The sequence below is a fragment of the Bufo bufo genome, chromosome 4, assembly GCF_905171765.1.
Source record: "Bufo bufo chromosome 4, aBufBuf1.1, whole genome shotgun sequence".
In the NCBI taxonomy this organism is placed as follows: domain Eukaryota; kingdom Metazoa; phylum Chordata; class Amphibia; order Anura; family Bufonidae; genus Bufo; species Bufo bufo.
Genome location: NC_053392.1, coordinates 612,543,599 through 612,568,542, shown reverse-complemented (window position 1 = coordinate 612,568,542; position 24,944 = coordinate 612,543,599). Strand labels below are relative to the sequence as shown.

The following is a 24,944-nucleotide window of genomic DNA, read 5'->3' as shown; positions in this document are numbered from 1 at the left end:
CACTAGCGTTTTTACTGGATCCGGCAGGGTTCAGCAAAAATGCTTCCGTTACTGATAATACAACCGTCTGCATCCGTTATGAACGGATCCGGTTGTATTATCTTTAACATACCCAAGACGGATCCGTCATGAACTCCATTGAAAGTCAAAGGGGGACGGATCCGTTTTCTATTGAGTCAGAGAAAATGGATCCGTCCCCATTGACATGCATTGTGGGTCATTGTGCTCCGCATTCCATGATTGAAAGAAAACCACAGCTTGCTGCGATTTGCTCTCTGGTATGGGAATGCAACCAAACAGAACACATTTTGGAGCATTCCGTTCTGTTCAGTAACATTTTGTCCCCATTGATAATAATTGGGGACAAAAGGGAAGCGTTTTTCTCCGGTATTGAGGCTCTATGACGGATCTCAATACCAGAAAATGTAAACACTAGTGTGAAAGTAGCCTTACAATGAAGCTCCACATCTGTCACATTTCCTACCATCTAAACATGTTTAGTAAGTCTTGATTTCTAAGTAAACGTTTTCCCACATTCTTAACAAGAAAATAGTTCCTCCCCTGTGTGAATTCTCAGATGTTCTATAAGAACTGATTTCAGAATAAAACACTTCCCATATGCAAAACATATAAGTGGCTTCTCCCCAATGTGAGTTCTCTGATGTCTAACAAGACAAGATTTCAGACTAAAGTACCTCCTACAAGACGTGCTCTTGGATGCTGAAAAAAAACCGTATTGCTGGGTAAACCCCCTTTCCCCCCACTTTCTGAACATGAAAATGGTTACTCCCCTAATTCGGATTTTAGATGGCTCAAAAGATGCGATTTCTGACTAAAACATTTCCCACATTCAGGACATGGAAATGGCTTCTCCCCAGTGTGAGCTTTCTGATGTCTATGAAGATCCGATTTATGACTAAAACATTTCTCACATTAAGAACATGGAAATAGCTTCTCTTCTTCGTGACTTCTCTGATGATAAAGGAGAGATGATTTCCGGTTAAAAGATTTCCCACATTCTGCACATGAAAATGGCTTTTCTCCTGTGTGAATTCTCTGATGTACAACTAGAAAGAATTTTGTGGTAAAACATTTCCCACATTCTAAACATAAATATGGCTTCTCCCCTAAGTGGCTTCTCATATGGCTCGCAAGATTTGACTTAAGACTAAAACATTTCCCACATTCTGAACATGAAAATGGCATCTCTCCTGTGTGAATTCTTAGATGATCTATAAGCAATGATTTCACACCAAAATTCTTCCCACATTCAGGACACATAAATGACTTTTCCCCTGTGTGAGTTCTCAGATGTATACCAAGATGCGACCTCTGACTAAAACACTTGCCACATTCTAGACATGAATATGGCTTCTCCCCTGTGTGAGTTCGCTGATGTTGGATAAAACCTGACTGACGTGTAAAACATTTCCCACATTCTGAACATGAAAATGGTTTCTCTCCTGTGTGAGCTTTCTGATGTCTATGAAGATCTGATTTTTGACTAAAACACTTCCCACATTCTGGACATGAAAACGGCTTCTCGCCTGTGTGACTTTTCTGATGTCTATAAAGACCAGATTTTTGGCTAAAACATTTCCCACATTCTGAACATGAAAATGGTTTCTCTCCTGTGTGAGCTTTCTGATGTCTAAGAAGACTAGATTTTTGGCTAAAACATTTCCCACATTCTGGACATGAAAATGGCTTATCCTCTGTGTGATTTCTCTGATGCCTCTCGAGAGAACCTTTCCACATAAAGCATTTCCCACAGTCTGAACATGAATATGGCTTCTCTCCTGTGTGACTTCTCTGATGTCCAACTAGGATTAATTTGCTGGAAAAAGATTTTCCACATTCTGAGCATGAAAAAGAACTGGATTCCTTTTTTAGCTGTTTCTCACGTAAAAATGTTTTCCCACGTTTCTGTTTTGTTCTTGTTTTACCAAACAGAGATTGATTAGTTGAAGGTTTCTTGTGACCAGTGGGATTAGTGTATACATCTCCGCTGTAAAGGACTGAGGGTACATTAAGAGTTATTGAATTATCTTGTGTGGTATTGTTATATTCTGCTTCATGATAGGAAGATAAATGGAGATGTTCATGGGAGTCAGTCATCCAGTCTTCACCTGGAAGTTGAAACAAAATTTTCATATTTCCCAAAGCAGATATTTTTTTATTAACCAATCAAGCTTTATTGAGACAATAACAACCCAGGAAACAAAGTAAATACTGTAGGACATTTGCAGAAAACATTTTTGCAGGATGACTTTACCGCTTCTTTGGTACCATGTTGAGGTACAACATTCTTTTTAATCACTTTTTAATCCGTTGGGATGAACAAAAACATATATTTTATGGTGTTCACTGTGTGAGCAAATAATGTCATAATTTAATAGTTCAAGTTCTTACAGATGAGACACAACCAATTATGTGTACTTTTTTATTTCTACTTTTTGACATAAATAATTTTTAAAGGGCAAAATGGGTTTTTGTTTTTTTATTTTTACTTTTGCAAATATTTTTAAACATTTTATTTTTTATATAATTTTATTTAGTCCCACAAGGCACTTGAACTTTTAATAGACTGAACTCTGGTAAAATACACTGCAATACTTCTGTATTTCTGTGAATTATACCTGTTAGTTTCACACTGACAGCCTATTAGACCCTGCCTCTGGCAAGACCTAATATGCTTCGGTACATGGAAGGCCTGGAGGCCATTGTTAGGCCTCCAGCTGCCATACCAACCAATCAACGTGCCATAAGTGTGATTGGGAAGGGGTTGGTAGATCTGATCTTGGCAGTTGCAAGGGGAACCCAGCTGTATGTTACAGACAGCTCCCACTGGTGTGCCCACTTACATAACTGCATGCCACTTTGTATTCAGTTAATGCATGGAAATACAGTTACATTTGTTATATGTCTGTTCATTATTTGCCATTGTATACTGTGTGGGCTGGTTGTTGGATATCATGGTTGTGTAACTAGGGCCATGTGTTGGTGTGGTAGTGCACTGCTGCTTCTGTTTTGTGTACTGTCGCGGTTTAGTTGTGGGTGTGAATAGCTCTATCGTGATGTGTCTCTCCATCTGGTTCTGAAGGGGTTAATTCCCCAGTCTGTCGGAATCTGCACCTGTTGTCCACGTGCTCATTAGTTCTGCTATTTAGTTCCAAAGTTCTGTCTTTTTGTGAATTCTGTCTGTTGTGTGGCCAGACTCCGGATGTGTAACAGTATTTGCGTCTGCCTTTTCCTGCCTAGTGTGCCTGGGTTCCAGAAATCAATTCCATGCCTGCTTGCTATTCTGGTATATTGGGGTTCCAGACGTTGCTTTCATGTCTGCAGTGGTCCTCCCATTTGTTACTGGTTGGACAGGTCCCCGTATGTCTGGGATCCAGGTCTGAACAAGTTTCTAGTCGATGTCTTTGTATGTCCGGGTTCCAGAAGTCTTGATCAGAGATCTGAACAAGTTCTAAGTTTGTTTCTCTGTTTGCCCTGTCCTCTAGGTCGACTGCCTTCTGTCTGGATTCCACTCTTGTAGTGTTTTCCAGTTTTAGGCACAGTGGTTCCACGAGATCCGTAGCAACATTGTTTCATGGAAAGAGGTTAATGCGTATCTGTGAATTTCATCACTATACCTAGATATCTATGGAGACTGAACAACATGAAGCCTTACATGTTCTGTTTTGTCTGCACAGAGGCACTGGGGGGTTACAAGGGAAGCCCAGGCTCCTGGGACAGTGGAAGTATCCTACTGATCAGACATTTGTAGCATATTCTATGGAAACTGATGTATACTTTTGAAGGTGGGTTATCTAAGTGTTAAAGAGGACTTGTCATCTCTCCTGACATGTCTGTTTTAATAACTACTTGTATGCCCCATGTAACAACAACTCTGAAGCATCCATTCTTATGACTATGTTGTGCCATTCCTCTACTATTTCCACTAGAGGTTTATGAACAAATTGCCAGCAGTCTACGATAAAGTGACAGCTGGGTGTTGCCTGTTCGAGGTGTATCCCTGCACAGTCTGACACTATCCTATCACTGCTGACAGTAGCAGACTGTGCAGGGACACAGCCCTAACTGGTAACACCCAGTAGGAATAATAGTGGAATGGTGCAACACAGAGTCATCAGTAAAGCTGAAGTGTTATTACATGGGTAAAGGAAATCATTACTAAGACATGTCAGGACAGGTGATGTGTCCTCTTTAAATGCAGATTGTGTTGCAGACTATTCCGCAAATTTCACCCCATGCATTGCAAACGGTGAAATCCGCAGGGAAAATCTGCCACAATTTTGCATATAAACCTACAAAACCTCTCTGTCTATTGCTGACAGTACCGTAGTGCACAATTTTGCACATTAATGAACATGTCGTGGATGTAAAAATGCAACATGCTCCGATTTGCCTGTAGATTTGTTCTGCTGTGTTGGATGGGGTGGTCTAAAGCCACATGTAGCACCTGCAAAACTGCACTGGGTTGTGGTAAAGCTGCACGTTGTAGTAGTTGCTGGCTGCAGCATAGAGGCACATTGTCCAACCACGGCCACTATCTGTGCCAATTTACTAGTCGTTGTAGGGAAGAAATCATCCGTAGTGGGAAAACTCCCCAAAAAAGTGTCTTGTTGCTTACAGCTTTTTATTTTATAATCTGCACTGCAGAGGAAATGACAGCTAAACTCTGGTTAATATGGGAAACAATGGGGCACGCTCCCAGGACTAACTGCTTCCTCTAGCGGTGATCGGGGGCCGTTCATAACCTGTGGCAACCCCGGACCTCCTGAATGATCCGAGGCTGCCGCAGCTCTGTTCCTATGGAGACCCTGCCTATGGCAAGGCTCCATACAGACATAGCAAAATTCTCATAGACTTCAAAAGGAAAAGCATTGGAGTCTATGACCGAAACAATCTGATTACCGCGGGTTCAAGTTCCCTAGGGGAACTTTTAAAAAGCGTTAAAAAAAAAAGTTGTTAAAAATATATATAGAAAACAGAAATTCTAATCATCCCCTTTTCCCCCAAATTTTAAATAAAAAATAAACATTATAGGTAGAGATAAGCGAATTTCAGGTTATGAAATTCGTTCACGCTTCGTTTACTAGTAAAAGGTGAATTGCGTTATGGATTCCGTTACCACGGACCATAACGCAATTCTATGACGGAATGCCATAATAGAAATCTATGGGCTGCAAAACGAATCCGTCCCGTTTCTGTTATGCAGGAGAGGACTCAGGATCAGGAGAGGACTCCCCTGCTAACAAAACGGGACGGATCCGTTTTGTAGCCCATAGACTTCTATTATGGCATTACATTATGCATTCTGTCATAGAATTGCGTTATAGTCCATGGTAACGGAATCCATAACGCAATTCACCTTTTACCAGTAAACAAAGCATGAACGAATTTCAAAATATAAACAATTCGCTCATCTCTAAAATATAGGCATCGCCACATTCAAAAATGCCCCAACTATTAAAATGTAAAAATATTTATCCCATACGGCAAATTGTGTACTGGAAAAATAATTATCAAAATAGTCAATTCACTGTTTTTGGGTTGCTTAAAAAGTCATACACACCGCATAATGGGTATCGCCACAATTCTAATGACCTGGAGAATGAAGGGCACGGGTTGGTTTTACTGCACAAAGGCGCATAATGCTCCCTATGACGTGTCCCCTCATAACACTGGTACATTATTCAGACTCCAGACTACATAGCCTAAATAACTTCAGCCCCAACCCCAAAGGTCAATACCCAGAAACAGACATATGATGAGAAATATTTCATGTTTCAGTAAACAATATCTATAAAGTACATATAACATACGCTACTTATGAGGATACTCAGGAAGTATGTCATGTGCAAAGTGCCCTTGAATTCATTTCTCCTAAACATCATGAACACCACAATCACACTCCACTCATTAGCCATTTCTCTTCTTCCACTAAATCTGGTTCCCACTGGTGCAAATACCCAAAGACACAACATGTTCCCCATGGGTCCACATACCGCAGGTTCATAACTGAGGCCAATCGTATCATTTGACCTTTACTCAGAATCGGCATTTACTGTATTTTTCGCCCTATAAGACGCATTTTTTCCCAGCATCTTATAGGGGAAATACTAATGAGTGCTTCTGTCACGTACCGGGGACCAGACCAGACAAGGGTTGCCCAAGCCCTTCAGGCCGATTCAGCTCACGCCCTCACACGCTGTTACGTCCCTGCACCATGCCGTAACTCGAGCATAAATCGCCACCTGAAGCTTGCAAGCACACCCACGCAATAACACAAAACTTTTGCCGCCACCACCTGCCCGTTATAAGGTCGACAGGACACCCCTCAGTGTTCCACTCGCAAGCAGACACACACACACACACGGTAGTAAGCTTCACGGAAAATCATACAGCCTCAGACTGCACACAGAATCTTCATGGAGCTAACAGGTTCTTAAGGTTACAAGACAAACCATCAAACTTTTAGGTTTAATGTATAAAAAATAGACAGTACTTAGTTACAAAAAATGATTACCAAGAGACATACAGAAATAGCAAACAATTGTAAAATAAAAAGGAGAAAACAAAGAAAGTTCTAAGTCCTTTCCTCCCAGGAGATTTGGGCAGAGTAATTTTATTTTTATTTTTTATTTTTATAAAGCCAGAGGAGCGTGCTTTCTACACCTGTGCAACAAAATTGTGCAGCGCCCCACACCAAAAACTTGCACTAGGCTACGGTCTATCGCAGGCCCTCTCCATAAGAGATGGGCCCCCCATAAACCTATCCCAGTCTCTCCAGGCCTATGGCTCCTGCAAGGGACCGAGACAAACAGGCTACTTCCAGCCAAAGCCGGGTTCGCCCAGGCAACCCGAAGCCGAGGGTACACCAAGTCTGTGCTCCGGCTTCCACCTAGGCTGCCACCCAAGGTGTCGGCACAGAGTTCCAACAACAAGGCTGGGCTGTCCCCGAAGGGAGAGCCCAAGAAGTTTTGCAGGGGGGGTGCGGAACCGGGATGGCCACACACCCCCCCCCTAGACCTCTAGTGGGGTGCCCATAATGGCGCCGTAACCCAAGAAAGTGTACACACAAACGTGGAAAGTGAACACACAGTGAACATAAAAAATTTAATAAAGTGAATATGCGCCATTACGGCCCGGACATTCGGCCGGAATTATAAAAATATCTCCTCTTTTCAAGGCTGAAGCCGAGCAAAGAGAGGTGAGTGTGCTCAAATTGTGTGAACGTGAAGTGCGTGCAAATGTGCCGTCACTCAGTGGGATCCCACCCCCAGTGAGTTAAGGCACCTCAGAGTCACCGCTCCTGGGGCACTTCTGCACCTTGGGCTTCCAAACAACTTAGCCCCTGGCTTCGATCCAGGAGAGCCCTTCGTCACCTAGCAAGGGTACCTTAGTTTAAACCCAAGCCGTACACGCTAAGGATGCTGTGTGGTTCACTGCTCTCCTCCATGCCACACTGCAACCCTCGGGTATGCCCTGTATGGACAGGAGTTTAGAGCCCGGGAGCGAGCTCGCCGGACTGATAAGAACAGATACTACACATGATCTTAGCCATAAAGGCCGAGAAACGAGTAATGGTGCACAAACCAATTCGATTGGATCTCCCACTTTGTGACACCCAAATATCCAGGGATTGCATTTTTATGCCTTTCCTCCAGGGGCAGGCATGAGGGGGATTTTCACTCCCACCTCTGGCTCAGCCCCTCTGGGCCAAGCTACATTACCCATGCAGCCGGCCCCCTGGCCAACTAGGGAACAGGTATGTAAATATCAAAAAGATAGTTTACCAGTTGCCTTGGTGAAGATACAGACCCCAGCCCTTCTTCATAATTCATATCTCATCATTCAGAGTCCTAGCATATCAAACGCTACACGTCCAGGACGCTCGAAGATGAGATCCTTATTTTAAGAAGATGAAGGCGAGTTGATATGCCATGTCTGGTGTCCATGCGATGCACCCGTCATACCAGAGATGATAAGCTAGATTTTGGGGACATCCGATCCCTCCTGAACAAGTTATGAAGTATTACAAATTATTGTTCATTGTCTGGTTAGGAAGCCCCCTGCTGACACAAGGAGCCGGAGAGTCTTCAGCCCCCTGTCCTGAGGTGTGACCAGCAAACGGCCCATCCTCGTTAGCATCCCTGTGCTAACTATCACTGGGGGGGAGGGGGGGCAGTTTGCAGTTTCCCAGGTCCGAGGCAGACATCTCGGCTCTCTATGCAGCCTTTAACTAATTCATAAATGGCTGCTGGCCTGGCAACACAAATACATAAATACACTGTATATATATATATATATATATATATATATGAATCACACCAGAACATGTTACACCACAACACATAACCATAAAACATATATTATCACAGCAAACATTATAATAACTAGGAATAAGGCGGTCCTTATTCCTGACAGCTTCCATTATGGAAGCGCTCATTAGTACCAGAAGACTGGGAAGCGGTGAAGTCTCTGTACCCACCGCTTCCTGGTCCTCGGCAGCGGCAGGATGAAGAGGATTGCGCTGGAGGAGAGAAGCAACGTCCGGAGCAGGAAAGGTAAGTTTTTATTTTATTTTATATGCTCTGTGGCTGGGGGCTGATATGATAGGCAATGGAGGCTGATGAGAGGCAATGGAGGCTGATGAGAGTCATGTTGGGCTGATTAGAGGCACAGGGCTCTTATCTGAGGTCTGTTTGGGGTCATTCACATTGGGGTCTGAGCTGAGGTCCTACTGGGGTCTTATTAACATTGGGGGTCTGATTGGTGGTCTGACCTGAGGTCTAATAAAAAATAAAAAAAAGTCTTATTGTCCTTCTCGAAAACCTAGGTGTGTCTTATGGGCCGGTGCGTCTTATAGGGCGAAAAATACGGTACCCTCCAGTCTTTTTGTGTTTGTATCTGTCCATATTGTGTCTCATTGTACCGGTGCCAATGAAGATGAAGGAAAATTATTTCACTACATGAAGTATTCACAATAATAGTAAAGAGAACAATAATAATGACGAGGAAGATTAATAAAGACATTTACGATAAAACAAGATTCATGAAAGGCTCTTACCAATCACGGACACTATAATGGGTTCCCCCAGTTCACTCGTCATTTCAACAGAAATTTCCTATAAGAGTAAAGAAAAAAGAAAAACTATACTCCACTTATGGTTTATCTTATATTCAGGTGAAGGTCAAAACCACCTTAGAAGACATAAACCTTTCTGCTCTAAAGGAGAAGGATCTCCTCACGTGATGATCAGACAGGATCAACATTCAGACAAGTATTTTACACATCAACAGAAAGGTTTCTGCATGAAATGACCTGATCCTATCCTGGAGAAGACGCTGTGCTCATCACCTCCAGTTCTTACATAGGTACATTTATTATAATTAGTAAGGAGCCTGTCATTGCTGCTGGAAACTGAACCTTATAGCCACTTGCTCTTGTCCTTTGTGGTGACCTGATTCTAGATGAGAAGGTAATAATGTTTTGCAAAAGCAGGAAGATTCTGTACCTGAGAAGCGAGTCACTGATTTAATGCATGACAATATCTGCCGTACACACAGCTGCCTGGCATTGTGCTATTATTTAGTCTATGACTTAGGCTACTTTCACATATGAGGTAGCCTGTTCCGGCAGCGGAACAGCCTGCCGGATCTGTGCTACCACAAGTTCACCGTGCCGGCAGAAGTCTGCTCCGGTCCCATTCACTATAATGGGGTGGGCTGGAGGTCCGGCCGCAGCACGGCAAACGTGCCGAGAGGCGGGCGGAATCAAACTACAGCACGCTGCGGTTTTTGTCCAGACACCTCTTGGCACGTTTGCTGTGCTGCGGACGGACATCCGGCCCGCTCCCATTATAGTGAATGGGGCCGGAGCCGACTTTCAGCGGCACGGCGGACTTGCGGTAGCAAGGAAAAGGCTACCGCAAGTGTGAAAGTAGCCTAACATCCACACTACAGAACTTTACATTTACCCACATAAAATCTAAGTTACCAAGTGGATGTCAAAACAGGAGAACATTTACTACAATCTTTCATAACACCAGAAACCATTTGTAGCCAACAACAAGATGCAATGGAGCCTACAGTATACTCCACTGCTGCTGGGGGAGGTCAGTAGAAAGCTTAATTACATCAGTCTATAGAGGATTTGTACAAACCTCAGCTTCATCTACCTGATGATCCAGTGGGATATTCGGTTTCTCCTCTGGACAGTCCTGGGAATACTGAGGACTGGGACATCTCTCTGGTGGATTGTTCTGACTGGATGCATCTATAGGAAATACACACAGTGACTGAATACATTGTCTATATGTGATGATCAGATAATGGGGGAGTCTGACTCTCAAAACTGTTCTCTCCTCTACAGTCATGGAAGGTCTCCTCTTACCCGGTGATGTGAGGGACTGGTGATTCTCCATCATGACGTCCTTGTACAGATCTTTGTGTTCTTCTAAATACTCCCACTCCTCCATGGAGAAATAGACAGCGACATCCTGACACCTTATAGGAACCTGACAACACAAGGACACAGTCATTACCAGACCCCTCCCTTGGCGTTATTGTATAATGTCCCAGCATTCCCAGCAGCGCTCACCTCTCCGCTCAGCAGCTCAGTGATCCTGGTGGTAAGTTCTAGGATCTTCTGCTCATGTATCAGGGAATGAGGTGGAGGCTCGGTGATGGGGCTCTGGGTCCTGCTCCGTCCTCCTGACACACGGGGTGTCACACACTCACCAGACGACTTCTTCTCTACTGTGTAATCCTGTGTATGGGGAGACGCCGATCACTACAGAGATTCTAAGAATCCTCATCTCTAGTTTTATTACTAGAGATAAGAGTGGTGTCATGCGAGACTCTCACCTCTCCAGTTATCAAGGAGATGATCTCCAGGGTGAGGTCTAATATCCTTGCAGCCAAGTGGTCTCTGTCCTTCTCCATTCTTGGTGGGTCATTGATGGAAAGGTCCATCATCTTTCAAAAGAAGAGAGTCCTGTACCTAAGGAACGTGAGGGAAACAAGAATGGTCGAGAGAAAAATCAAATTTGGAAGTGTCTCAATAATTGAAAATGATAAAGGACTACCAGAGCAGGCCGCCCCTGCTCTATAGTAAATACAGTGTTACAGAGGGTACACATTGCAGTGCACCACATACAGCAGCCAGATCTCATCTTTCGAGGCCCCAATAGGAGGATTGGTTATTACAACAAGACTGATGTTATAACTATACAATCTCTTTTAGGGCCAAAAAATGGCTCACATACAATGCTAATGAGCCGGAGCATTGTCCTGAGACAGGATGATTCCAGTGGTGTCAAACCCTGGGCTCATTTTATTCTGACTTGCTTTGATATGCTTTAGTCTTGGAGAATTCTGAGTTTTCCAGGGCATTGACTGACGTTTGGTCTAAGGATTGTGCAGAAAGATCTAAGTTTACAGTGGTGCAGTATAATGCTAGGAGCACTACAGGGGTGCATTATAATACTGGTGGCACTACAGGGGACATTGAACCTACTGGAGGCACTACAGGGGTGCATTATAATGCTAGGAGCACTACAGGGGTGCATTATAATACTGGTGGCACTACAGGGGACATTGAACCTACTGGAGGCACTACAGGGGTGCATTATAATGCTAGTAGCACTACAGGGGTGCATTATAATACTGGTTGCACTACAGGGGACATTGAACCTACTGGAGGCACTACAGGGGTGCATTATAATGCTAGTAGCACTACAGGGGTGCATTATAATACTGGTGGCACTACAGGGGGACATTAAACCTACTAGAGGCACTACAGGGAACATTGAACCTACTGGAGGCACTACAGTGGGGCAATATACTTACAGAGGGAGCTACAAGGGGGTATAAGTAGTGGGAGCTCTACGGGGGGGCCTTATTACTACTAAGTGCATTTTGGGGAGCTTTATCACTACTGAGGGGCACAATGGAACATTATTAGGCCCAATACGGAGGAGGGACTACTACTACTAACAGGGCCCCTCTCAAGCATTATCACTGTGGGGGCACTATTATTAATGAGGGCACTCTGGGAGAGAATTACTATTGGTGGGACTTTTGGGAAATATCTTCATGAATTATTATTTTTGTAGTATAGTATTTGCGGACATTGTGGAACACTGTTGGGTAACCGGGGGGAGGGTAGGAAATGGGGGGTTGATAAGTGAGAAATCTTTAAGATGTCTGTGTGGCAAACTTTGCATAGATGAGACATGGTGGAAAGAAATCATCATGGCCGTTTACATACATTTTTTCTAAACATTTTCTTCAGTTTTTGATATTGATGTGGGGGCGAGAATCCCGGTGGGTCATCATGTTCTTCATTCTCTTGACCTGAAACCCTTTGTTCAATCAAAGGCACATGTGACCTGCGATTATCCCTGTAAGACTCAACTAGCATCTGAAAGGCCTCACTCAGCCTGCTAAACACGACTTTGCTTCCATTGATGTGTAGCACTAAACCGACAGTGAGAGATGAGTGCAAATGGTGGTCATGGTTTGGGAGGGTCACAGTTAAGTCATATTTTAACCCCAGCTGCTTTCTCTTTTTTCCAGATGGACAGACATGTTATTTAACAGCCGAATCTCATACATTTTATACTCCTAAAGTAATCCAATAATTCTTCCCAAAAAAATTTAGCGATTGCCCCTCTAAGCCAGTGCTCCATCTGCAGACAGGCGTTTCTGAGCGATTTCCCCTCATTAGAGCAGAGCAGAGAGATGCTTGAAGGCCTGTTTAAAAGGTTGACCATTGACTTATCAGAAAACTACCTTACAAGGGGTAGCAAAAGAGAGAGCTAACATTGTGTGATGGAAGACCCCTCTAATCCAGGAGAACAGCCACTCTTACAGGGGTCTGGGGGGTCTCCAAATATTTCAGGGGGAGAGCAGACATGTCCCCTCCTGACCTCCAGACTGTGTGAGCAGAAGGGACATCCCTAGCAGATAGTGTTGCCACCTAAAACCACTGGCCTAGCCGTTATTTTTGGCCTCGATTGTGTCATTTTATTTTTCTTCTGGCCCACTGAAGTGATGCTTAGAAGACCGAGGTTTCTGGGGGTGCATTCACACTGGCTATGATGATAAATGGAGGGTTTTCCCAAAATATTGGCAGTTTGGGGATACCCCTGTATATTTAAAGAGAGATTATCTGGGTCCAAATTTTTCTTTTTCCCTTTGCTTCTCCTGCCAGGCCCTGCAACTTACTAATGTGGTTGCACAATTTTTTCGGTCTCACTCCGGAGACCGGGAGAGTGGTCATGTGACTGCGCTCTCTGTGGAGAAGTCATTATATGGTGGTTGCTTTTTTAAGAGGATAAAAAGAGAAGTATTTCTTTTTTTTTTTGGTAGCTGTAAAAAAAATTATGGCACGAAATAAATGACAATAATCACAAACCATCCATTATAGAAAGAGAACAATTATAATAATGGAAGTTCTGTCACCACCAAATGACGGAAATGGACGCCACCTGACAGATCGTATTAACTGTAGTAGGATATGATTTCCATTAGAAAACCCGGCATTTTACCAGACAAGAAGACGCAGCATTCTGCTCCATTCTGTATTTTATACGGAACCTTCTGATGGATCCTCCAATACAGATGTGCGTGAAACCTAACATGGACTTATGTGCATGTAATCATCCCCCCTTCAGTCAGATTACTTGTTCTCCTCTCATTCTCTGAAGGATTGAGAAGATGAGCGTTTTCCCATCTAGTCCCCCCTCTGTGCCTCGTTAGTCCATTTTATTGACGCCACGACTCAGACGTTCACCGATGTCCGGATCACAGCGTCAGAAAAGTTGCACCAAATGCACAGAAACCAGTATAGTCTCCATGTTACACTGTCCTTCTGGATATTTAGCGTAAACATTTGGTCTGCTTCTCTAGTGACCATTACCCATTACACACTGCAGTAATAGCGACTATCCCTAGAGAGGAAGATCTTATACATGTCTGACACAGAAAACAATTGTCTTATATTAGTTTTACAGGACAAACCAGTAAGACAAACCAGTATGACAAACCAGAGCAAACTGGGCTCCACGGTTCAGGGGCAGTATGAGAATTGGTGGAGGAGATGGATTTTTTTCTGGCTTTGTGGTTATTTGCATCTTCATAAGAGCTCATTCATTACACTGTGCACATGAGGCCGGGGCAACATTTTATATTAAAAATCTATATTAAAAAATTACTTCTTCTATGTAAAAAAAAAAAAAAGCACTAAACTCAAACTATGATGAAACCATTGGTGTCAAATAACACGCCATGTTAAGGCATGCCCCCAAATCCATGCCCCTTTTTACCTATGTAAACTTGGCTGGTATTTCTTTGTTGGGAGGGGTGGCAACCCTACTAACAGACATGCTCTATGACCGGTGCTGCCCCCTGCTGGCTGGACCTGCTATATGTCACCTATAGAACCGCTCCATTCTAATAAACCCAGAACCAAGTCACACATCCCCCGACCAATAACTGACCTGCAGATCTCACCTCCTGGGGCTGCAGGACCTGTGATGACGTCACACTGGTCACATGTCAGGAAGTGCTAAACAGGGACAACCCTCCACTGCTGTACTCCTCCCCTCATTTGAATGATCACATGACCATGACATCTTCAAAGGTCCTAAAGTCCCCCTCTCTCACGCAGAGCACTCCCAATGGTTCCCCCTCTCTCGCACAGACCGCTCCCCATGGTTCCCCCTCTCTCACACAGACCGCTCCCCATGGTTCCCCCTCTCTCACACAGAACGCTCCCCATGGTTCCCCCTCTCTCACACAGACCACTCCCCATGGTTCCCCCTCTCTCACACAGACCGCTCCCCATGGTTCCCCCTCTCTCACACAGACCGTTCCCCATGGTTCCCCCTCTCTCACACAGACCACTCCCCATGGTTCCCCCTCTCTCACACAGACCGCTCCCCATGGTTCCCCCTCTCTCACACAGACCTCTCCCCATGGTTCCCCCTCTCACACAGACCGCTCCCCATGGTTCCCCCTCTCACACAGACCGCTCCCCATGGTTCCCCCTGTCTCACACAGACCGCTCCCCATGATTTCCCCTCTCTCTCACACAGACCGCTCCCCATGGTTCCCCCCCTCTCACACAGACCGCTCCCCATGATTTCCCCTCTCTCTCACACAGACCGCTCCCCATGATTTCCCCTCTCTCACACAGACCTCTCCCTATGTTCCCCATCCTCTCACACAGACTGCTCCCCATGGTCCCCCCTTTCTCAAACAGACCGCTCCCCATGATTTTCCCCCTCTCTCACACAGACCACTCTCCATGGTCCCCCCTCTCACACAGACCCCTCCCCATGGTTCCCCCTCTCTCACACAGACCGCTCCCCATGGTTCCCCCTCTCTCACACAGACCTCTCCCCATGGTTCCCCCTCTCTCACACAGACCGCTCCCCATGGTTCCCCTCTCTCACACAGACCTCTGCCCATGGTTCCCCCTCTCTCACACAGACCTCTCACCATGGTTCCCCCTCTCACACACACCGCTCCCCATGGTTCCCCCTCTCTCACACAGATTGCTCCCCATGGTCCCCCCTCTCTCACACAGCCCGCTCCCCCTGGTTCCCCCTCTCTCACACAGACCACTCCCCATGGTTCCCCCTCTCTCGCACAGACCGCTCCCCATGGTTCCCCCTCTCTCACACAGACCGCTCCCCATGGTTCCCCCTCTCTCACACAGACCGCTCCCCATGGTTCCCCCTCTCTCACACAGACCACTCCCCATGGTTCCCCCTCTCTCACACAGACCGCTCCCCATGGTTCCCCCTCTCTCACACAGACCGCTCCTCATAGTTCCCCCTCTCTCTCACACAGACCCCTTCCCCTGGTTCCCCCTCTCTCACACACACACCTCTCCCCATGGTTCCCCCTCTCTCACACAGACCGCTCCTCATAGTTCCCCCTCTCTCTCACACAGACCCCTTCCCCTGGTTCCCCCTCTCTCACACACACACCTCTCCCCATGGTTCCCCCTCTCTTGCACAGACCTCATGTTCTCGGTCACCTCATTACTTTCCACCAGGGTTAGTTCACAGCAGTATTATCTTCCTGCATTTTCTTTCCCTTATATAGAGCTGTATTAGCAGTACGCCCCTCCACTCTTCAGTAGCTTCTACTCTATATATATGGTCCCCGCGGTATATATGAAGGTTACCGTGCAGAGCAGATCGGTCTCTCTAATGTTTATAAGAATGTGTTCATATAATCCAGACAGCACTGAATGATACTCACAACAGCACCGCCTGACTCCTCCCACACATGTGACTGATCACATGATCATGACATCACCAAAGGTCCTTTAGCCTACTAGAATTTAGTATCTACTGTATCCTGGGAGACCCCGCCCCTTCCTGTGACATCATGGTAAAGTCTATAGTGAATTTCACGGGTGGCCAACCTTACAGACACAAAGAGCCAGTAAAAAAAAAACTTATGCGTGCACATGACAGTATTACTGCAATTGAGTTTTCAAGCATTTTCTACCTGTAATGTAGACAACTTTAGTGAGACTTCTGGCAATCCTTGTTTTTCACAATGTGTTTCAAATCTGGCTTCTATTCAGTTGTTGCTACTCAAAGCAATTCTGTCAGTAAGAACAGAGCGATGCTTTGACTTCACACGTTTCCGGGTGGAAAAAACAAACATAGTTTGAGCCAAACATTGATAGAAGCTTCAGTGCAGCTCGTTTTACATTGGGATACTTCTCCATAGGCACGATTTTCCAAAACTTCAGGGTTCCCTCACTCAGAATTGACCTGAGTCGGTCATCTTCCAAAAGTTCAATCATCTCAATTTGAGTTGTTGCTTCATCTGTCACCAGCGGTGGGGTTTCAAACAATCTGAATCGGCAGCAAAAACAAGGTTAACAAGGACTGTAATTTGTGACCTCTTCAGTTGTAGATGGTGGAATCTGTCCTCAAAGGTCTTTTGTAGGTTTTTAAGAAGTTCTGCTTCGTCCAAGGTGAAGGGGATATTGGGAGGCTGGACCCTATTGTGATAGTTTTATGCTGAGCCTGCCCCGGCCGGCGGCAGTGCTGTTTCAAACTCACGGAGCGCTCGTGTGACGTCACAGTAAGAGCTATGGATAGCTAGGAGGACCAAAAAGTGCTCCTTAGCATTTATATTGAAGATAAAAAAAAATACAGACAAGAACATATAATAAACCCACAGATACAAACAGCTTCATTTCATGGGATAGCTGTCATCTGCCACAATGGTTAGAAAACATCCCAAAAAGCCAGTTCATGAGGATTAGACGTAATTGTACAAAAAATGATGATTACCAAGCAGAAGCAGACAAATTGCAACAGAAATTTGAACAGAGAGGTTATAATAAAGAAAAATTAACATACCAAAAAGAACGGGTAGGGAGGGCAAATAGACAGGACCTAATGAATAAAAAGTCCAAAAAACAGGGAAAAAAAGGATGGAATGCCGTCAATCATAACACAGTACAATGGGCAGACAGGGATACTGAGGAACATCATTAAGAGGCATTGGGAAACATTGAAAGAAGATAAAATTTTGGGAGATCTCATCCCGAAGAACCCAAAATTCATATATAGAAAAGCAAGAAATGTGGGTAGCATAATAGCCCCTACTAACAAATGTGTAAGCAAAAAAAGTAAAAGCAATGAGAGCAAAGAATAACGTCTTATTCGAAACGCGTTGGAGCACTTTTTGGGCCTCCTAGCTATCCATAGCTCTTACTGTGACGTCACACGAGCGCTCCGTGCGAGCGCGAGCGAGCTGAGTTTGAAACTGAGCACTGCCGCCGGCTGGGGCAGGCTCAGCACAAAACTATCACAATAGGGTCCAGCCTCCCAATATCCCCTTCACCTTGGACGCCGGAGCAGAAATAAAGAAGACACCATCGACACACAGGCAAACAGACAAGAATTCAGGAAAAGGTAAATACCAATCTGTAGCTTGTAGAGCCAAAGTGTACTTTGTTGTTGTCTTCTTCTGGCACCTACTATTCAGGAGGGGAATAGGAGGTCATTGCGCATTACTTAAACATAAAACATACTGGTCACTTGTGAAACAGCAGCGGCGGCGATACCGCTGCAGTACCGCAGCGTTAGTATTTTAAAGTGTAAGAGCGCCTGTGTAACACTAGCAAAGAGTGATTCACTATTGTACAGTTGTCTGATACAGACTGTACAAAAACTGCCAACCTTACGCTTGTCTTGTATATCAGTAGACTCATCCAGTGCAATACTGAAATACTGTCATTTCTCAAGGTCAGAGTACAGTTGTGTGTTCAACTGCACTGTTAATGTCCGATATTCTGTGTTCGACTTGACGTCGTGACAATTGGAGGTCTGATACCTTTCGTTTCAAACGTTCATCTTCTGGAGACAAGAGTGCAATAGCGTCACTAAGGCAACTTTTCACAAATTCCCCTTCATTGTATGTTTTTTGGGCGTGAGCGATATTCCATGCCAGTTGATAGGATGCAAGAGTGACAGTTTCTGAATGTTTTGTAAGTTTCGCAAAGTACTGAGTCTGTTGTTCTCAGTGGCGTTTCAATGCATTTAGCTTGTGTTTGCGAAGTTCGGTACCTGTCGGAAGGTCGTGGTCCATTTTAGCATGTTGTGAGGCAAAGTGGTGCTGAAGATTTGAAGCTTTAAAATGTGCATATCAAACTGAATGGCTTCCCTTTCCTCTCAATGAAAAAATACAAATCCTTCCACTCTGGTAGAAATGTTCTGTGTTCATCTTCATATTTACGCTTGGCTTTACGTTTCCCAGACACTGCCATGTTTAGCTGACGTGTGGTGACGTTGCAGCGTTCTCCTTGCTGAGGGATGGGGGCTGGCTTTGATTCTGTTTGGATTCCTAGTTTTGTTTGGTTTCCTCCAATTATTTTTTGTCCTATGTAAGACACACCTAGGTTTTAGAGGAGAAAACCCCAATCTTCATCAGACCTAAGATAAGACTCCCAATCCTCATCAGACCTCCAAATCAGACCATCAGACCTCCAAAATAAGACCCGTAATGCTCAGATGAGACATCACAAATCAGACACCCCATGCTCAGATCACCCACAATGCTCAGACAACCCCCCATGCTCTGATCATCTGACATGGCAGGAGATGTGAGCATGGGGTGTCTGATTTGTGGCGTCTGATGTGAGCACTGGGGGGGTTTATTTTGTGGGTCTGGTGAGGATTAGGGGTCTTAATCTGAGCTCAAACTAACCCCATGCTCAGTACTTCAAGTAAAAAAAAATTTATCTTGCATCTCCTAATCTGTGCCCCTGTGCTGTTCTGTAGGACCGGGGTTCTCTCCACAGTGACCTGACGTGTACATGCTAAGATGACCGCCCCTGCACAGATGACACCCCATGCTCAGATGACCGCCCATGCTTTGATGACCGCTTATATGCTCAGATGACACACTCATGCTCAGATGAAACCCTCATGCTCAGATGACACCCACATGCTCAGATGACACCCTCATGCTCAGATGACACCCTCATGCTAAGATGAAGCCCTCATGCTCAGATGACACCCTCATGCTCAGATGACCGCCCATATGCTAAGATGAAACCCTCATGCTAAGATGACACCCCATGCTCAGATTACACACTCATGCTCAGATGACACCCTCATGCTCAGATGACACCCTCATGCTCAGATGACACCCTCATGCTCAGATGACACCCTCATGCTAAGATGAAGCCCTCATGCTAAGATGACACCCCATGCTCAGATTACACACTCATGCTCAGATGACACCCTCATGCTCAGATCACTGCCCATGCTCAGATGACCACCCCATTCTCAGATGTTTTTAATAGGGCAGGGCAGCTGTTACTAACACCTCCAATCTCATCTCATTGATTGGACTCCAGTTGGCTGACACCTCGCTCCAATTAGCTCTTGGAGATGTCATTAGTCTAGGGGTTAACATACTTTTTCCACCTGCACTGTGAATGTTTACATGGTGTGTTCAATAAAAACATGGTAACATTTAATTCTTTGTGTGTTATTAGTTTAAGAGGACTGTGATTGTCTATTGTTGTGACTTAGATGAAGATCAGATCACATTTTATGACCAATTTGTGCAGAAATCCATATCATTCCAAAGGGTTCACATACTTTTTCTTGCAACTGTATTTAACAGCCAGTATTATAGTTCATAAGATGTTTGTACAACTCAAATGAATTATCTAGAGTTATAAAAATGAATTATAGAATTATAAAAAAAGGGGGGGGATGAGTTCATATATATCTGTTCGAACGATATAGGGTAAAGTTATGATAAATATATATATATATATATATATATATAATTGAATACAGACATATATATATATAAAAAGTATATATATATATATATATATATATATATATATATATATATAAAATATGCATAAAAATCATACATAAAAATATATATAAAATAATTATATATAAAAAACACATATAAAAAAGATACAAAAAAAAACAACTAACTATTAGTATCCTTCCCCTTTATAAGTTAATTTCAAAGGCCTCATTGAGCCCATACGGATTAAGGCTATTAATTTTAAAAATCCAATACATCTCTCGGCGTCTAATGTATTGGACGTCTGTTTGGAGATGTATTGGAATGAGTTCAATCGGTGTTATAGTGAACCCTACGACATTGCCATCGTGGTGTTCCGCCGCATGTCTAGACACACTGTGGTTGATTGTTCACATCCCAAATATATTTAAAAAAATGATATTTTTATGCCAGAACTTGGTTTGGTATATAAAGCATTCTTCAAATCTACCCATAAACAGATTTGCGAAGCTTGGCGCGAAACGCGTCCCCATCGCGGTGCCCCATATCTGTTTATAGGTCTGGTCCTGAAAGGTGAATACATTGTGGGTGAGGATAAATTCCATGCCTTTACTGATAAAGGTTTTTTGCTCTAGAGGCATTTCTAGATCATTGTTTAAAAAGGCAGACACACATTCCAATCCTAAATTGTGGGGGATATTCGTATATAGGGCTGATATATCTAAAGTTAACCAATGGTAGTTTCCTTGCCACTTGATATCTTTTAGGGATGTTATTAGTAATGTGGAGTCTTTGAGATGTGATTTCAGATTTTGGACATATTTTTGGAGATGTACATCTATGTAGTGGGAGAGGTTCCTGGTCAGAGAAGACACTCCAGAGATTATAGGTCTACCGGGAGGGTTTTTTAGGGCCTTGCGTATTTTAGGCAGATGGTAGAAAGTAGCTAGAGTTGCTTCTTTCACTAGAACATATTCCTTCTCCTTTTTATCCAGAACTGTTTCTGCTGATTTTATTAGTTTTTCAAATTCATCTCTATATTGGTTGGAAGGGTCACTGTCTAACGGTTGATAATAATTTGTGTCTGAGAGTATATTCAGAGCTTCTTTTATATAGTCCTCTCTGTTCTGGATCACGATTCCACCCCCTTTGTCTGCACTTCCTATCGTGATATTTGTATTAGATTGTAGATTTTTAAGAGCTACTCTCTCGTATGGTTTAAGATTATGTTTTTTCATTTTTTTCTGGCCGGGCGAAATCGCCTCTTGGTTTATTTGTCTGAAATCATTTGATACTAGAGAGTAGAATGTATCAAGAAAATTGCCCTTGTGGTGAATGGGGTAAAAATTGGATGGTGGTCTGAGGCCTGATGGAATGGCTTTCAGGTCTGGCCCCTCTGTTACTGGAGTGGTTTCTATTGATGTCTGTGGTATTTTCGCTACTGAGTTTTCCTGCATTTTGAAGTGTCTCTTTAGGGTTAGTTTCTTAATAAATCGGTTTAGATCTAAAAACAGATCAAACTCATTTATTTTTCTTGTAGGGCAAAAAGACAGTCCTTTGGATAGCACTGCGATTTCAGCTTTCTTTAGTGTATATGATGATAGATTAAAAATACCTGAAGATTTTTCGATATTGGTTGTCTTCTCTAGGTCATATTTAGTATTTATGTTTTTCTTTTTGATTTTGTTCTTGCCTGCTCGGCATCCTCTTCTGGGTTTTTTCTTTTTGTGGGTTTCCGGCCTAGTGGGTGAAAAAAATGTGTGATATTTACTGTTTTTGGGCTTTTCAATATGGGATATGCTGCCGTGGGATATATGAGAGGCGGTAAAGCTAAAAAAGATGGACCTGCTAAAGAAAGGTCTTCTATGGATAGAGGGTCAATTTGTGTGGTATTTTGGGGTGGATCTGTATTGGTTGGTAAAATACGGGGCACCAGATTGGATTGGTTTGGAGTAGGATATGCTGGAGGTGTACAGGTGTGCACTGTGAGGAGCGAATCTGCTTCCATGTCTGAGGAGGTGGACGGAATGGAAGATCTAGACTGGGGTGAGAAGGTGGATTGTGAATGGGTGGAGAAAAGGGTGGGGGGCAGGTTAAGTGGTGCACACTCTGCCATAATGTTTTTTGGAAATATGATCGATGGAGACTTGATTGATGCTGTATTATTAGAGAAGGAAACTGGGCCTAATTTGCTAGGCGTAAGTAGGGGGGTGTGAAACTCTAGTTTAGAGGAATTGGGTTGTGATATGGGAGTCCCTCTGTTACAGTAGGTGTTGTCAGTGGGTCTATTGCAAAGAGAATTGTTGCTAGAGGGTCTGTCTGTATTGACTATAATGTCCTTGGTGTATCGCTACTTCCGCCCTCTCTCCCTTCAGCTAGATGAGAGCGGCGTTGAGGAAATCAGCACTTTCGGACTCCCGAGTCATGTGACGCTTACACTAGCGATCACATGACCGGGAGCTACATGTTATATCTTGTATATAAAAAACGATCAGCTGGGAATTACAATAGAATAAAGATGCGATTCTAGCTATAAGGTATTGAATTGTCTATAGATAACCATTTCCACCTAATGTTATCAATGCCATGAAAGTTTGTAATTGTGGATGACACCTGGTGATGGCTCCTCCCACAAGGGGCGTCATCCAGGTGCATCCTTTTGGCGGTTTTTAGAAAGAATTTATCTATAAATATTGTAGTAATTGTTATATGCTTGTGAAACCTGATGAAGGGGAGTCTCTGATCCCCGAAATGCGTTGTTTCTTATTAAAACAAGAAGAATCCATCTATTAAGACCGTTTCCACTAGTGATTTTGCGCCGATGCAGAACTTCTTATTCTTTACCTACGAATTTCTTTTGGGGGACTGGACATCCCATCCAAGAGACTACAAAATCTGCGGCTGCAATCCTGGTTCAAAGGTCTTATTTCCACTAAATCTACAGTAGAGTTGTGCCTGCCGGAGCACAACCCTATAAGGTGAGTTTGGATATTTCTCACTCTGATATTTTCATCCGGTTGAACATACTACCCTATTGTGCGCTCTGTTTTTTCTCTGTTTCCCTGTTTCCGAGGGGAATTTAGATCTGTCCGTGATCTATGCTGACGTGCACAGGACATAGTGGACAGCGCTGATGAGAGGAGCGCAAAGTAGAGGAATAGCTAGCCCGCTCCCCTGCCAGCCACATATGTCAGAGGAGAGTGCTGCAGAGAGGGGCGTAAGAGCTGGCCGGACCACTCCCCTGCGAGCCGCAAATGAAGGTACAAGGAGCCGCGGGTTGGCCACCCTTGGTGTATGGGCTCCTGGGAGGTGTAGTCCACATAATGCTGGGGCAGATGGTGGTGAAAAGTAGCGTTTTGAATGTGCCGCACTTTGGGGGAATCATGCAACTTTTTGCAATCCGCACAAATGCTGCAGATTTCAAAATCCACACGACAGGTCAATTTCCGCACTGAATGAAAAAAGCAAAGTGTACATGAGATTTGTGACATCTCATACACTTTGCTGACACTGTATTACGTAGGGTTTTTTCTGCACGGAAGCACCAAAAAAATATAATCCACAACATGGGCAGGTAGTCTAAGGCTTCATTGTAAGGGACTATGGTATATGAGAGCAGCCTTTGTGCCAACCTAGAAAACACCCCAAGTCAAAACCCAGCCTAAGGGCATGTCTACACCCGTGCCACCAAACCAGAACCTACAACAAAATTTGCAACTTTTCTACGACAGCAAACAAGTGCAATGCCATAATAAAAATATGGGGATATATACTTTTTCCGGGGTGCATGTAGTCAATAACCAGGATTAGCTATATCTATACATAGTTTTATCATTCTCATATTTTAAGTATCTGCCCTGTTAGGTGATGGTGCTGACGACCCATTTGGCTGGGAATTCAGGTGTTGGGTCTTACAGCTTCATGCCGATATCCTGCCCTGTTTCTTAATGGCGGCTTAGCATTTTTGTGTCTAGTGCACATGCGCCACAACCATATCTCATTGTCATCCGGCTCTGGCTTTCTAAATGGCTTATCTTTTGACATGCACATTTTGTGTACAAAGCGGACATAGCACCTGAGGGTGGAGGCCCCCATGCAGCAATTTCCTACCATGCTCCTTCTTTTTGCTTTGGGTTTGGTGAAAAGTGAGAGACCTGCAAGCAGGACCATCCTTAGGGCTGCGCAACGTGTGTACAGGGTGCACTACCCTTCACTCCTGAAGGAGGCTTCTGACGGTCCCCTCTCCTGGGCGCCTCTGCACTCCACAGGACGCAGATATAATTGTGCATTGGCTTCAGCACTGGTGAGACAAAGGCCCAACTGGTTCCCTGCCTCACCATTTGGCACTTTGTTGCAATAATGTGAAGCTCCACAAATGCTGGCTTGGCGGGAAGAGGCTAGGTCTGCATCGCAGGATGACTTTGTGGGACCGGAGAGATGAGTATTATACAGCATGTGTCTACTGTATACAGGCAGACAGAGCATGAGGCAAACTACAGTCGTTGCCAAAAATTTTGACTGACACATTTTGGTGCTCGTTCATCAGGTAATTGATGGGATTATCTGCCCGATGCTCGGCCAGTGTAAAGGGACCTTTAGATAGCACC

The 24,944-nt window shown here is 44.1% G+C and overlaps 1 protein-coding gene, 1 long non-coding RNA gene and 1 pseudogene across 2 annotated transcripts in view; all 3 read right to left on the bottom strand.

Moving 5' to 3' along the window:
• Positions 1-791: 791 nt before the first annotated feature.
• Positions 792-24,944, bottom strand: part of LOC120999698 (zinc finger protein OZF-like) — a 39,874-nt gene continuing 15,721 nt past the window's right edge. The window contains exons 3-5 of the mRNA XM_040430718.1: positions 10,194-10,291; positions 9,083-9,140; positions 792-2,129 (exon numbers count right to left, since the gene is read on the bottom strand). Coding sequence (XP_040286652.1) covers positions 934-2,129; positions 9,083-9,140; positions 10,194-10,291 — 1,352 coding nt within the window. The 3' untranslated portion in view covers positions 792-933. The remainder of the gene's footprint in view (positions 2,130-9,082; positions 9,141-10,193; positions 10,292-24,944) is intronic.
• On the bottom strand, positions 7,508-7,593 carry LOC121000109 (annotated as a pseudogene).
• Positions 10,728-16,269, bottom strand: LOC120999765. The gene is made up of 3 exons (XR_005778628.1): positions 16,217-16,269; positions 10,882-11,011; positions 10,728-10,783 (listed from the first exon to the last, which is right to left on the bottom strand). It is a non-coding gene; the product is annotated as an uncharacterized LOC120999765 (long non-coding RNA).